The sequence below is a fragment of the Cibotium barometz genome, chromosome 10 (genome assembly GCF_041138505.1).
Source record: "Cibotium barometz isolate CiBa-2024 chromosome 10, ASM4113850v1, whole genome shotgun sequence".
NCBI lineage: Eukaryota > Viridiplantae > Streptophyta > Polypodiopsida > Cyatheales > Cibotiaceae > Cibotium > Cibotium barometz.
In genome coordinates, this window is record NC_141055.1 from 19,663,409 (window position 1) to 19,678,802 (window position 15,394).

Consider the following 15,394-nt stretch of genomic DNA (forward strand, 5'->3'; position numbering starts at 1 on the left):
CACATTGTATTTTATTATGGATACATATTGTGATTGTCTACCCTGTTTTCTTTTTTATTTTGTGGATGTGATAAAAACCTTCGGGCCTTTACTCCACCAATGGATGGCTTGATAGGTACCTCTTTACCATTTGTAGATTTCTTAAGATCTTTGAGTTACCCCCTTTACTGATATTGTACATACACTTCAATGTCTTAAGATCACCTGCCATATGCCATTCTACTTGAAAATCACCTTTGCTTGGAACATGAAGATGACCCCCTAAAATTTGACTCCTTATAGTTGAGGGTATATCTGTCTGGTGAAAAACCCAGTTAAGTGTTTCATGGTCCTCTATCTTCACGTGCCATTGCAGTAGAATGATATGGTAGAAGTTTATTAAAAAATATACATGTATATTCAACAAATACTAACACCAAAATAAGAAAATCCATACCTCAAATGATCCCAACCACCATACATGTTTTTCTGATTGGACGCTAAAGTACTTTGAACTGGTCTTTGTGATTGATGGATCAAGTCCCCGATTCATCAAGATAATAGTCACTCTTTCTATCTTCTTTTCCTTTACAATTTCACATTCGTCAAGCTTAACAACAAACTTTAAAACTCCTTTACATTCCTCAAGTGTGATGTTATAAAACTCCACCATTCTTCTCTGTAATTGTTGCAGCTCCACAAAAATATTATTCAAAGGATCATATATAGTCCTTCCTTTGGACCCTTCATATACATTTTTGATATGTAAATATTGTCCAATGAAGTCATCTATTTCCTGATTTAGAAGACCTCTTTGGTGCCACGCTGCTGCTAGGGTGGGTAACAATACACGTTTTATCCGTTGATCTTTGAGAGTAGAAGAAACGATGTTAAAGATTGAAGCATATCCTTTTCTACTCACCCCACTCATATCAAGGGCTTCTTGAATTTTTTCGACATCAACTCTACTTTCTGATATAAACTTTTTGACAGCATCACGTTTCACCCTTTTTTTGAACTTTTTTTCATCTATCAAGCTCTGCACAACAACTTTAGAGACTAAACCTTTTATTTGCTTCACTGGAACAAGATTGGAATTTTCATTTTCACCAAGCCTTAAAATTTTCCTACAACAAGAAAGAAACACATCTACAATTATACATTTTTAAATATATATAACTTCTCTACAATGAGACACTTATAACTCACCTTTAAAAGTTCATTGATTTACATTGAAATTTTTTGGTTACAACATGGATATATTTATCTATGAAATCATAAATTTTGGAACTTCTTCATTCGTTTAAACAAATTGGATGCAATAAAGAAATAAACATGCAAATACTTACATTTCTAGATGCTCATTAATGGAAGTTAACAATAAGATATCGTCATACCTTGCTTTTTGAATTCTACGCTTACATCCTCCAGAGCCAGCCTTCAACTCTTCAATGTTGCGGATTTTTCTATTCCGTAGTCTCTCTCCTAATACAGTGCCTTTTCTCCTCGCTTTCAGTAGCATTGTCTTGTCTTTTTATGTTCTTCCTTCTCATTTTCTAGAAGTTGCTTCAATGCCACACACTCTATCTTATCTTGCCTTCTGCTTGCCTCCTCTCGTAGATATAAATTCTTGTACATATTTGCATCAGCACATTGAGCTGAGACGTATCCATACAATCCATTTACTCCATTACCTACAAACTTTAATAGAGTTGTTGGATTAGAGAATGGAGGTGTTGAATTTCTAATGATGCATGTTGGATAGATGCTTCCGTCACACCACAAGTCTATATGCTGCAAACCTCCTTTCCCCACAACATGTCTCTTTGCTCAGTGCATAGATGCAAACTCTTTTGGTGCTTCAATATCGGTGCATAGTGTTGTTCCAAGTCGACATGGAAATGATGAAGTTTCCTACTGGTTTCTCCTTCTGCCATGTTTCGCAACAATGTGATATATTCTTTCTTACTATATATTGTTTTGTTTGAGAGTTGATGAAGGCGCTAAACATTTTTAAATTCGAAATGAGAGAGATTAGTTATGTAATACTGACAGAAGAATCGTTCATACGTGTGAGCCAAACCTATGAAAAAGGTATCGTCTCAAAGCTTTTAATGATAAGACCTCGTTGTTTGTGAGCAACAGTATATTTATTGCCTCGAACTGATGGTTTTGGACCTGTTGTGACTATTTTACGTAGTTTAAGAGCAAGATAAATAAGAAAATAGTGAATTTCTTACAGGGCCCCAAAATGAGCTTCGAGTTTTTCTAATGTGCTTTCCCACTTACCATCGGGGATTTCTAATGGTTGTACTAGCCTGCCTATCATAAGACACTCATTCTTATTGACCTGGCATGGTCACAGCATCCGTTCAACCACAAACCGCTGATTAGGATCTACTATTGCCAACATAGGTGCGATAGCTATGGCAACCTTAAGGCAATCGAAAATTGGTTATTAGTCAGCACCTCAAACAAAGTTGTGAACCTTAGCCTTTAATTGGTCCGTCTCATGGGAACCACTAACTTAGCAATAGAATCTTGCCAACCCAAGGAATATCTGTAATTCCTCCAAATTGGTTGGATGAGGCCACTTAAGGATTGCCTCGACTTTCGCAAGATCCATCTAAATTCCCTCTGCTGAAAATATGTGACCCAAATAATGGATCTCGGAGGCAAAAACTCACACTTGCTCTCTTTAGCATAAAGTGTGTTTCACCTTAACAATTTGAACACTAATCTTAAGTGTTGCAAATGTTCTTCCTCTGTGCGACTAAAAATCAAAATATCATCAAGAAATACTACAACAAATAGACCAAGATATACCACACAAGCGGGAAACAGGTTGCCAAGGCAACACGTGCATCATCAACAGTAGCCGACCACCTCAACGTCGGCTACAGCCACCAACAGGCGACAACAACAACATAGCCACCACACAGGCGACAACAACAACACAGCCGCACAACAGCCTGGTGCGATCTAAGTAGTTGTGTTGCAATTCACCATTCGACACTGCAGAGCTGGCCATCGCTGTAGTTCACTGTTCAATGCTGTAGAGTCGGCCATCGCCTATAGTTCACCGTTCAACGCTGCAGAGCTAGCCATCATCAGCCAAGTTTTTTTGAGAATATATATATACTACTAGTATTGCACCCACGCATTGCTACGGCCGACCAAGGTTCCAGAAAAGAACTATTCCCTCTCTACAACCATCTCTCTCTCTCTCTCTCTCTCTCTCTCACACACACACACACACACATGCACATGCACATGACCCTCTCCCTCTCTCTGTCACGTACACACACTCTCAAATGTTGAAACTCTCTCTCTCTCTCTCACTCACATGTACACACATATACACACCTGCTCTCTCTCTCTCTCTCTCTCTCTCTCTCTCTCTCACACACACACACACACATGCACACACTCCCTCTCTCTTCTTACACTCTCCCACACATAGAAGCTCTCTCTCTCTCTCTCTCTCTCTCTCTCTCTCTCTCTCTCTCTCTCTCTCTCTCTCGCACACATACACATATGTAAATATATAGTATATACAATATTATGTTTTAGATACATAAACCTATACATATATACATGTATTTAAAAATATAAATACAAACATCGACATAATTTAATTAATTTTGATTAAATTTTAATGTGCGGAGATGGGTGATAAGTTGTCACTTTTAAATATATAGATAGATATATCATACACACATCTAAACACACACACACACACACAAACATATATATATATATATATATATATATATATATATATATATATATATACATATGTATGTATGTATATATAAATGTAAATAAAAACACACACACACACACACATGTATACACACATATACATATATGTTTTCTATTTAATTTATATTTTATTAAAAGATACTTTTTATTCTCTATCTCTCACTCTCTTTCTCTCTCTTTTCACCCTCCTCATTATCTCTCTCTCTCTCTCTCTCTCTCTCTCTCTCTCTCTCTCTCTCTCTCTCTCTAGGTCTGCCCCATCTCACTCTCTCTCTCAAGCACATTCTACACATAGATGCAGATGTACGCACATGCATGCATATACTCTCTCTCTCTCTCTCTCTCTCTCTCTCTCTCTCTCTCTCTCTCTCTCTCACACACACACACACACATACAACCACACATACACTAATCTAAACGCACACTCCCTCCTCCCACACGAACTATCTCCATACACACATGTACACACCACACATACACTAATCTAAACGCACACTCTCTCCTCCCACACAAACTATCTCCTACGTAGAAATTATCTGTCGCCTCTCTCTCTCTCTCTCTCTCTCTCTCTCTCTCTCTCTCTCTCTCACACACACACACACACACATGTACACACCGCACATACACTAATGAAAACACACACTATCTCCTCCCACACAAACTATCTCCTACATAAAAATTCTCAGCCTCTCTCTCTCTCTCTCTCTCTCTCTCTCTCTCTCTCTCTCATGCGCACACGCACTCTCTCTCTCTCTCTCTCTCTCTCTCTCTCTCTCTCTCCCTCTCTCTCTCTCTCTCTCTCTCTGTGTCTCTCTCTCTCATGCACTCTCTCTCTCTCTCTCTCTCTCTCTCTCTCTCTCTCTCTCTCTCTCTCTCTCTCTCACACACACACACACACACACACACACTTAAATAGATTTACACATATATATATAATTTTAATTAATTAAATTTTAGATTAAATTTTAATGGTAGGGATGAGTGGTGAGGTGTGCTCACTCTTAAATAAATGCATCTTACATGTAATCTCTCTCTCTCTCTCTCTCTCTCTCTCTCTCTCTCTCTCTCTCTCTCTCTCTCTCTCTCTCTCTCTCTCTCTCTCTCTCACACACACACACACACACATGCACATGCACATGCACACTATTTATATATACATGCTTACATACCTATAGATACACATACATACATAATATATATGTGTGTGTGTGTGTATCTATAGGTATGTAAGCATGTATACAAAGATTTCATTGAAAGATATGAGATGAGATCTTCTTAGATTCAAATTCAAAATTGCATTGGAAGATGTGAGATTTGGCTCCTCCTCACACTTGCAAGAGGAGTGGTTATTTTGAAGTAGCCTCACCTCCTTTTGCCCCCACGTGGAGGGAGGTGGGGTTGTGGTTAATCCTATATAAATATATAACAAACGCTGTTGTATCTAGCCGTTGTCATACAAAAAAAAAAAGATGACAGCAACCAACTTTTTTTTTAATAACTCTCTCTCTCCCGTTAAGTGTCCATAGCAACCTCGTGGACAAAGCCAACATCCTTCTCTCTGCTCTCACAAGTGGAAGGAGAGCAGCATATCTTTCTCTCTCGTATATCAAGAAGGAGAGACGTATCTCTCTTGTATCGGCGGAGGGAGAGGAGCATCTCTCTTATTGGTGGAAGGAGAGAAGCATCTCTCTTGTACCGGCAGAGGGAGTGAAGCAACATCACAACTCCAGCACCGAGGGGTGTCCACGAGAGTAAAGAGCAATCAAGAGCAAGTCGAGCTGGTTTTGGTCAGGTATGCATATCCATCTTGCATTCGAATTTGATTTATTACCATGACCTCGGAAGATTTCGAGCACCCCGAGAGGGTCAACAGCATGGCGGTAATCCATCTTTCGATACCAATATGGATGATCTGGATGTGGGTGATCATGGATTTGTGGATTTGCATGCACATACTTTGTTAAAATCACGCACACATTGTATTGAGAAAAGTTTACTTGTTCTTTCTCAAAGTTTACATACCATGCAAGAGACTCTTAAGCAGTTGGTTGCTAGTTTAGGGTTCACACCATCCCGATTGATACTCTAGGGGCATCTACTTCTGGGGGTCAACTCAAGACACCAAAATGCCCGGGAAGAATCAAGAAGTGGCAGCTCCTAATATATTTCCAAGTATCGTGAGATAATTCTCAAGCTTAAAGGTTTGGATGATTTTCAAAAAGTACGAGGTTTTCTGCGTGGTTTAGATAAGGAATATAAAACTAAGGTTAAAACTCAATATCCTAAAACTTTGGAAGAGGCCATAAAAGTGCATAGATATTCGATGATAATATTGAGAAGAAACACACGACCAAGACACCTTGGGTTGGAGCATCCAAATTCCATAATTCTAAGGGAAACAAACGGAAGGGAGGCAAACAAGGTAATGATGTGGTTAAGAAGGCCAAGGGGCCAAGGGGTCCCTTGCCACCACCGCAAGATTATGAGCGAGCTAAAAAGGAAAAATTATGTTTTATTTGTATGGTTGCTGGTCATGATAAACAAAATTGTCCAAAGAACCATGGCAAAGATGTCGATAAAGGGCGGTAGTAAGGTGGTGCACATGGTGCAAGTCTTGCCACTTGAAGCTTCTCAGAAGTTTTTTGAAGTTCACATATGCCGCCATACAGATGCCACACATGAGTGTTGTGTAACCTCTACGATGTGGTACCCTCTTTCAGGCCTTATGATTTGGTTCGGATGCATGGACACATCAACGGACGAAGAGTTCATGTCATGATTGACGATAGGGCTACACATAACTTTTTGAATTATCACTTGGTTAAAAAGTTAAAATTGCCACAAAGCCTTAGTGATCATAAATAGATGGTATCTCTTGCTAATGGGCATGATAAGCATGTATGGGACACGGTGGTTAAGCAAGTACCACTTAGTATTCAAGGACATGAAATGCACTTAGATTTTCATGTTATGCATATTACGAGAGCTAATGTTATTTTGGGTTATGAATGGTTGTTTCATTTAGGACCATCTCTTTCTCGTAGTTATCTAGATAATACTTTTGATTTTGAGGTCAATGGTAAACAAGTTTGTTTGCAAGGTGAACGTGATGTACCCCCATCTCCACTCATTTGTTAGTAGCTGAAGTGGACCGCCTTGTACATGCTCATGAAATAGAAAATGTCTTTCTATGTTACATGTCTCCTTCAACTTTGTCTCATGATGATGCTAGTGGTGGTGATTTTAATTCCAATTTAAATATTGAATCTCTCAATTCTGTCATATGTGAACATGTTATTGCTATGCATAATAATGAACAAACTAAAATTTTTCCTAAGCTCACTCAACAAGTTTCTAATTCTTTGCAAAGTCTTGCATGAATTTCATGATGTGTTTCCAAGCAACTTGCCATATGGTTTGCCCCCTGAGTGAAATGTCCAGCATGCCATTGAAGTGCTCAAGGATGCAAAGCCAGTCTGCAAGCCTCCGTATAGGCTTAGTGGTAGTGAAGCCGGTAAGGTAGAGCGTCAACTTGCTAACTACCTCGCTAGGGGCTTCATTAAGCTTAGCAATTTGCCATGGTCATTCACTAATTTTATTAGTGAAGAAGAAATATGGGTCTAAGCTTTTATGCATGGACTATCATGGTTTGAATGCAATCACGATAAAGAATAAGTACCTGTTTACCGCAAGTTGATGAGATTTTTAATCAACTACAAGGTGGGCGATACTTTAGCAAGATTGACTTAAGGTTAGGCTATCATCAAGTTCGCATCCGCCATAGAGGATGTGCCTAAGACAGCTTTTCGTACCAAATTTGGGCATTATGAGTTTTTAGTTATGTAGTTTGGTCTAACTAATGCTCCAGCTACGTTTATGATGCTTATGGATAGCGTCTTACGCTCGACTATAGCTGACATTGAGGCTTGTGCGTCGATTGCTGCTGTGCGTCGGCTACTATGGATATGATGCAGTCGTTATGGCCTACTTACGTGTTATGAACCGTCAACGGCTCAGATGTTGTGCGCCTTACAAAATCCATATATACGATGGCTGTTTGGCTACGTAAGGACTAAAAGTGATGGCTGTTACATCGTATATGATGGCTATTGCACTCTTCCATGATAGATGCAACCATGCGAGGGAGAGAGAAACTACAGTAAATCCTCCTCATGTTAACGATGTGCGCAACCAGTGGTGAGATTTCGCAAAGAAAGCAGAGCATGAGGAAAGAACCATGCTCTGATACAGTGCAAGGCCTCCATGAGACCTCCTAGAAGAGAATATGACAACTCTCCACCCGACCATTTGGATATAGGAACCCTAGCTGGCTAAAATAGCCGTGGCCGTCCACACATGTCCAGACTCCCCTGAACCGCCCTAGTCCGACTGGTGTCCTGACACATTCACCTTTAGCTTGATACTAAGTATACACCTGTGTATAAAAGGAGAGAGGTTGCCATGATGCAACAATCGATAATGCAAGAGAATAGAGATGCATGGAAAAGGCATGTGGATTTATGGATAGGGGGGTCGATATATCCAATTAATCCTCTATCAAAATGGTCCCCTCTATTTTTAGGATTAACCTCGTTTATCAAGTATATATGTGATGGTCATGTCGGTCTCTTAGATCCAAAGAGAAATATGTATATCTGCAATGCAAAAGGCCTCCAATGTCAGTGCTAATTAGAGTGTAAGAACATCATGTAAAATTTGCACCAAAAAAGGGCCATCTAAGAGCTTTCTCTTCTTCCACATAGATAAGAAAGAGGCAAAACAGCCACCATCAAGAGTATCTCGTCGATGCATAAAGTATAGCAAAATCTCCCTTTCGTGTGAAACTAGTTAATATAAATGGGTGATATTCTTCTCTATGCATAGCAAGGAGCTCGTATATTAATAATAGAAGTAATGAAATGTGAATTGGGCACCTTGTCTATATGCACAAAAATGTGGAATGAGCACCCTCACTATAAGCCAACCCTAATTGATTAGGTGCACTTATAGAATTTTATTAACTTTATGGTTTAGCAATATGGCATGTATGGGCATATAAGTGAGGGAGGGGGTCATTTCTAGCGTTACAACATAGAAAAGAAGTAAGAAGAGCATAAATAAGTTTGTATAATAGTACATTCTAGCAATAAGTAGAAGTAAAATCTCAAATTTTAACATGCACGAATATGGCTTGGCATGTTAATTTTTTACAATGTATAATATACATCTTAGTGTCTTTAATACATTAAGGAATAATTAAGAGTTATATTTTTAATTTTATTTAAAAAGTATTTGATTTTTATTTAGCGATTATATTTTTGAAGTATTAAAAGAAAAAATTAAAACAAAAAAGTCTGATGTGATATAGATGTGAGGTATTGATTTTACACATAATTTGGTTACTTACATAGTTCTTTAAATTTAGTTTATATAATTAACTATAGTTTACTTTTAATTATTTAAATTTTAGGGTACTTAATTGAATTTATTTTACTTATGATTATTAAATTTAGTTTACACAATTAATCTAGTTTGAGATATGGATGTCAAGTATTTACTTTAAATGTATCTACATGGTATATCCATCTATAATTTAATTTAATTGGTACATATATCTATGTTTAAAGTTTACTTAGAGATTCAATTTATGTCTAAAACATAATTTTTGTGTACTCTTTAAAAAAACTAAGGATTAATGAAAATTAGATACCATGTATCCATTTTTCACTTAAGTTATGTCTACATGACATCAAAATTAGATATCATGTCTTAAGTATCCACAGTATCCAGCTTGTGTCTACACAACATCAAAAACCATGTATCCATTTTTCACTTAAGTTTTCTACATGACATCAAAATTAGATATCATGTCTTAAGTATCCACAGTATCCAGTTTGTGTCTACACAACATCAAAATTTGGTATCATGTATTCTATTTTGATGCATGCAAATTGGACGATATCAAAATTGGATATCATGTATTCTATTAAGATGCATTCAAGCCAATTTGTGTAGACATACATGTTAGCCAACTTGAAAACCACATATGGAAACAAGTTTGAGTACTACCCAATGTAGCCAATTGGATACAACTTATCTAATTTAATATCATATCATAAGTAATTCCACATCCTACTCAAATACATTGTAATCAAATTTGGTGTTCAAGGCTTTGCTCAATATCCACTTCATGATGCTAAGCTCTTCTGTAGCATCAATTTCATAATTAGTACTCTTTCATATCTTTGCACTAAAGTGGATACGTGATTTTTTGTTTATAGAAAATTTGACCATTTTTTTTCATCTTTTTTCTCATTTTGTAAATTTCCTCACATTGTGCTCAAAATTTTAAAATTTTGTATTGAATTTGTATTATTACTATTTAGAGTTTACTAGATTTTTAGTGTATGTTGCCTTAAAATTTTCATTTTGAACTATTAAATTTTGAGCTCAATGAAGCTAATCAAAGTCATGTTCAGCTTCACAGAGACTATAGCAAAAATGTGATCAAGAGAAACAAGAAGGATGGTAGGACAAATAATAGGGATTCACAAGAGTAGGCACTACCTATGTTTGATTCATTTCTTGCCTTTTGGCCTCCCAAGAAAATAAAACTGGTCAAATCAGAAGAAGTTATTTTTTATTGAATTACCAACTAGGTTCGAGAAATCTCAAATAAAGGTACACCACTTAGCACCTAGTGCTCAAACAAAGTTATCATCAATGCCAAAGTAGTTTCAAAGAGAGGGTTTGATTCAAAAAAAATTCCATCTTGTGATGAGGAATCTAAAAAAGAGGATGAAATTGAATGTAGGGGCTTGCTATTGTTTTCTCAACCTAGTGGGAGTTTACTTTTGGGTGTACTCAAGTCAAGTGTAGAAAAGGTATAAACAAAGTTATCTTCAATGTGAAAGTTGTCTCAAAGAGAGGCTTTGATTGAATTGAGGGATCTAAAGAGGAGGATATTGAATATCAAATTCTTGAAAGCTCTCAATTATAGGATGGCATTGGCCATGGGAGCTTAATATTGTTTCCTCAATCTAGTGGGATTGTCCTTTTGAGTGCTGCTCAAGGTGTTACATAAAGATATCTTTTATATCCCAACCATAATAGTGTCTTAATTATACAAAATTCTTTGTTCTTAGATTTTTTGGCGAAAAAGGTTAGAAATGACAGTATGAAGTCATTTGGAAAAGTATATAGGGTTGAGTATCATGATAATAATAATGATCTCTTACATCTATATAATAGTGATCTCTCACATCTATTGTTGCTGGTGGGAACCCTATGAGGTGCTTTATTGTCTCTCTAACAAGTTTCTCACAAGAGAGACTTGCCATCCTTTTGCTTTGCAAGAGGTCCTAATGATAGATTGTGATGGTGGATCTTTGCAATGTGTCTTTGACAGAGATATGGCCTCAACTGCAAGAGAGCCAATCTTTAGTTGCTTTAGACAATTGCTCCTCTGCTAAAGCAAGAAGACAATTGGTGGTAGGCATCCAAACATTATTTATTCATTAGCAAGAATCACAAATGAGATAGCAATGCTCTCTTCACTTTGGAATTATGAAAGGCCACAGTGAGCATATAAGGTTCTTTTAAAATGAGTTCAATTGAGAAAGCTGTGTTGCCTTTGCGATTGATCCAAATTATAGCTCAGCTGTTTTATGTAAACTTGATGCCTGATTTCAGCCTTTCATGACAATATTCTATGATTTTTCAAGATGTCTTTAAAATGTTAAATTGTGAATCGGAGAATCAAATCATCTGAAAAGTCTATCAAATTTTAGAAGACATCCATGTCTTCTATTTTCCATACACTGCAAGGAATAAAAGCTCAGATGATTCCCATCTCATCTCTCCCTGATAATTGCCAAGGAGTTTAGCGTGCAAAAAAAGGCAACTTAAGGATGCAGTAATCAAACCTTTAATTTAAAAGTTCAAAATTCACGTCTTTTGGTTAATTCATTGAGATAATGTGAAATGTTTGATATAAGTAGAGCCTTTTTTATATAAGTCTCCTTTTAACATGATTTTGGGTATACAAAGATTTTTCAAGATTGGTGTCATTTGTTGAGATAATGTGATACTTAATGCATGTATTTCTGACATGAAACTGGATTTGCACTGCTTTTTTGACATTTAAGAAAACATACTTGTGATCCTAATCCTGCTATGTGTGCATAGCGTACAGAGGCCCAACTAAACAAGAAGTGCTAGAGCTGGAAAACCTCAATTTTTGGGTACTGCCAAGTTCTTAGACTGAGACCTGTCCCTAAACATCTCACTTCAGCAACCAAATGCAAAACATTCTGGCTAGATGACTTCTCGCAGGCATATCCACCGAGCAACGTATTGCCCACAAGACATTGGTACTTCCTCTTCATCACAAAGATGAGTTGCTCTTGTAGGCACCCTCGTCCCATGTATACTTTAACATCAGGAAAAGTCCACTACATAACCACTCGACTAAAAACTACCGAAAAATTACTAATTTTGCTCATTACTAATTTTGCTCCTCCATAAAATGGCTTGATTATCTATAAAAAGTCAAAGAGAGCACTATCTACAACCTTCATCAACACTTCACAAGCCATCTTCCACGCTTTGCAAGTGCCCTTTAGGGATGCTCTTCATCAAAGCTTTGTCCCTGCCACCCCCAAACTGACCATATACAACTGTGAAAGAGAAACCTGATGAACATAGATGAACTTGTGTGCGAGGGGGGGGCAAATCATTTTACCATATCCCTTTCACTACTACAGTAGAGCATAGAATACCAGCAGCCATCTCACAGCTACCAATAAATCAAACTGTTGCTCTAAATCACATAAAAAGTATCCAGTGTTATGGAAAGTGGAACCAAGACAAGTCCCTTGCCAAAATAGATGTGTCTGGTGGTCTCATTTAGCCACGCATGTGCTCGAACAAGGGATCTCCACAGCCACGCATGGCCACTTGTGATGAGACCCTGCAATGGCCAGGCTTATATCTGTAACGCCCTTTCGCTTCATGCCCAAACTGTGATGCCTAGCACCACGCCCACCAAGCAACTAACATTATCATGCTGGATGATGTAGTCCATCCAGATTTCCAAATCACAATCATATCAAGGCAGAAGGCCAAAACACAAAACCTTGCATGGAACGAAAAGTAAATTTGACTTGAGCAACCGCAAAAATTCAAATCTCTAGTTAAAAAGCCGTGAGAAAAAAAGTTATCCAGTCCTTGGTTGCTTCAATGTCAAGGCTGACAGACTATCTTGAGGAGTTAGTTTCTAATGGATTTCCTTGATGGCTTTGAACTCTTCTTTGTTGCTCCTGCCTTTGCTGCTCGCAGGCTTTTGTGCACAGAGCTCAGCTTTGCCAAGGCAGCTTTCTTCAAATCAGGGCGGTAGCCATTTTCACCAACCTGCCACAATTAAGCGTTCATCTGTATCAGAGAAAATGCAGTATGCGTACGTCATGCATATACTGACAAAATGCCACCCTCAGCTGCTACCAGATATAACTAGAGGTACATCGTTGACATCATTTACCAGCTTAACAAGTACATTTTGACTATACTACACAAAACCCAGGCAGACATCAAAGACTGCACTCAATTACACCTCTGATGTAATATTAGACTGGTTAACAATATTCTCCACCGAGGTGATGAGCCATGGGCAGGCAGCAGTGCAGCTAAAGGCAAAATTGCCCATCCATCCCTGGCAGGGAGTAGGGCAAGATTGATTGTCCCTGGCAGAAGGGACATCCAGGTCAGTCATATCCTTCTCTGGATGTGCAACCTGGATGGTCCCCAATGACAGAAGGTACAGTGTGCAGCTGGTCCATATCAGCTCCAGATAACACAGAAGCAATTTTGTCTACCGCACGTGTATCATAACCTACTACATCTTTTCCAAGTGTGAACTAAGGGTGACTTCACAAAATCCGACCAGCAACCACATATCTCAGCATCTCGGTTCTGCAGTTGGAGCCGAGTACAGACTCTAGTCTACAACCCTAGGCTGCCTTGCTAAAAAGGTGAACATCACCCAAAATCTGTCCTAGTCTAAGACCCATTCCCTAGAGGAATGAATGAATAACACAATGAGCAAACTGCCTATTTATAGGCCTCATGGACTTCATGGTGTGCTGGCCGACCAGCAGTCGGCCAGCCGATTGGACATATTAATCATAAAATGTTGCGCTTGCAACCGCCTTGCCATGTCATGATGCTCCTTCAGCCGCCTTGGTCTCTGGTACAGCCGACGCCTCCTGTAAGCAGCCAACAGTACCCCTTCATGCAGCCGACAGCATCCTGAGACCAGGTAGCAAGTTCGCACATGCTACCATGTTGTGAAGCCACCCTTAGATTCCTAATGACAGTAGAAATAGACAACAGCTTACCTGGTTCTCAAGGACCTTGGCCATGCGCCTAAAATCTCTCTTGAGGAGGGACCTGTTGATGCAGTCTTTGGGCTTGTAGCCCTTTTTAGTCTTCGACGTACCAAGGACAACAGAAAGGTCAGCACCGCCAACAATTGAGACCGTCTTCTTGTTGGCTAAACCTACAGAATCAGACAAGATAATGGATCAACACACAAAATGTACAAAGCTGAACAACAGTAGAGGATTAAAGGATTAAAGCAACCCTTGATACGAAAAAGTAGAAAAGAGACAAAACCTAAGCACAACACCGTCGAAAAGCAGATCGGAGAGGGACCCTAACATCAACACCAGTACAATCAAAACAACAAGGAACGCAGAAATAACTAGAGAAGATACATACCTGAGTACTTGAAGGTGTTCAGATTGTAGAGATTATTTGGCTCGCTACTGAACTGCACAGAGGAACTGCAGTTGCCGTTCCTTTTCACCAGGAACTTGTTGTTCTTCTTCACCAGTTGCCATAGCAGATCGGGAGAAACGCCAGCCATTCTGCACGAGAAGAATCCGCAGAAATCATCAAACAATCCGAGAGAAAAGCTCAAAGAACCCCCATCCTGCTGTGAAACACTAGACTAGCACCCAATCTTCCCCATCATAGCTTCTTAGTGGTTTAATTCTACGGGTTTCTCTCAGAAGCAGCAGAAACGCTACACGCAAAACCCCAAGCCAAGATCAGAGTGCTACGCGCACAGAAAGAAAGAGAAAATTGAACTCTGTCATACCTAATGAGCAGAGCAGAACGAGCGGCAGGGGGCAGAGTTGGAGAGACGCGAACTTAAAGAGTTTAGGGTTTCGGGCGTGTACATATATATATTTATGCTTTTTCATATAGAGAGTATTTTTCTCAATGAAATCTATTATTATTACATATTAACCAAGGACAAGGAGAAGAGAGAAAAAAGAAATCCTGGATTTTTAAAAAATAAGAGGAAAAAATCCCTTCGATTGACTTTTTGTATTCAATTGACCCTTTGTATTCCGATTGGCCCTTTGTATTCCGGCTTCCATTCTTGCGTTTCGCTTTTTAATGTCTTTTACATACCGCAGCAACGCACAGGTTGAGTGCTAGTAATAATTAAATCTACATTTTTGGTTCTGCCTTGATTTCTAGACTATACAGTGAGAATTTGGATTCTTTATGCAATCAAGATTGGTCTGTTAAGATATGGTCCGCCTTGCTCATTTGAGTGAGAAAATGTCAAAGAATGCTTTGG

The 15,394-nt window shown here is 38.6% G+C and overlaps 1 protein-coding gene across 1 annotated transcript; it reads right to left on the minus strand.

The window, feature by feature from the left end:
- Positions 1 to 12,865: 12,865 nt before the first annotated feature.
- Positions 12,866 to 15,034, minus strand: LOC147634637 (large ribosomal subunit protein eL28y-like). Its single transcript, XM_086803770.1, has 4 exons — positions 14,903 to 15,034; positions 14,521 to 14,669; positions 14,139 to 14,299; positions 12,866 to 13,155 (listed from the first exon to the last, which is right to left on the minus strand). The coding sequence occupies exons 2-4, from the start codon at positions 14,666 to 14,668 to the stop codon at positions 13,015 to 13,017; spliced, it is 450 nt and encodes a 149-aa protein (XP_086659896.1). The 5' UTR covers position 14,669; positions 14,903 to 15,034; the 3' UTR covers positions 12,866 to 13,014.
- Between the last annotated feature and the right edge of the window lie 360 nt (positions 15,035 to 15,394).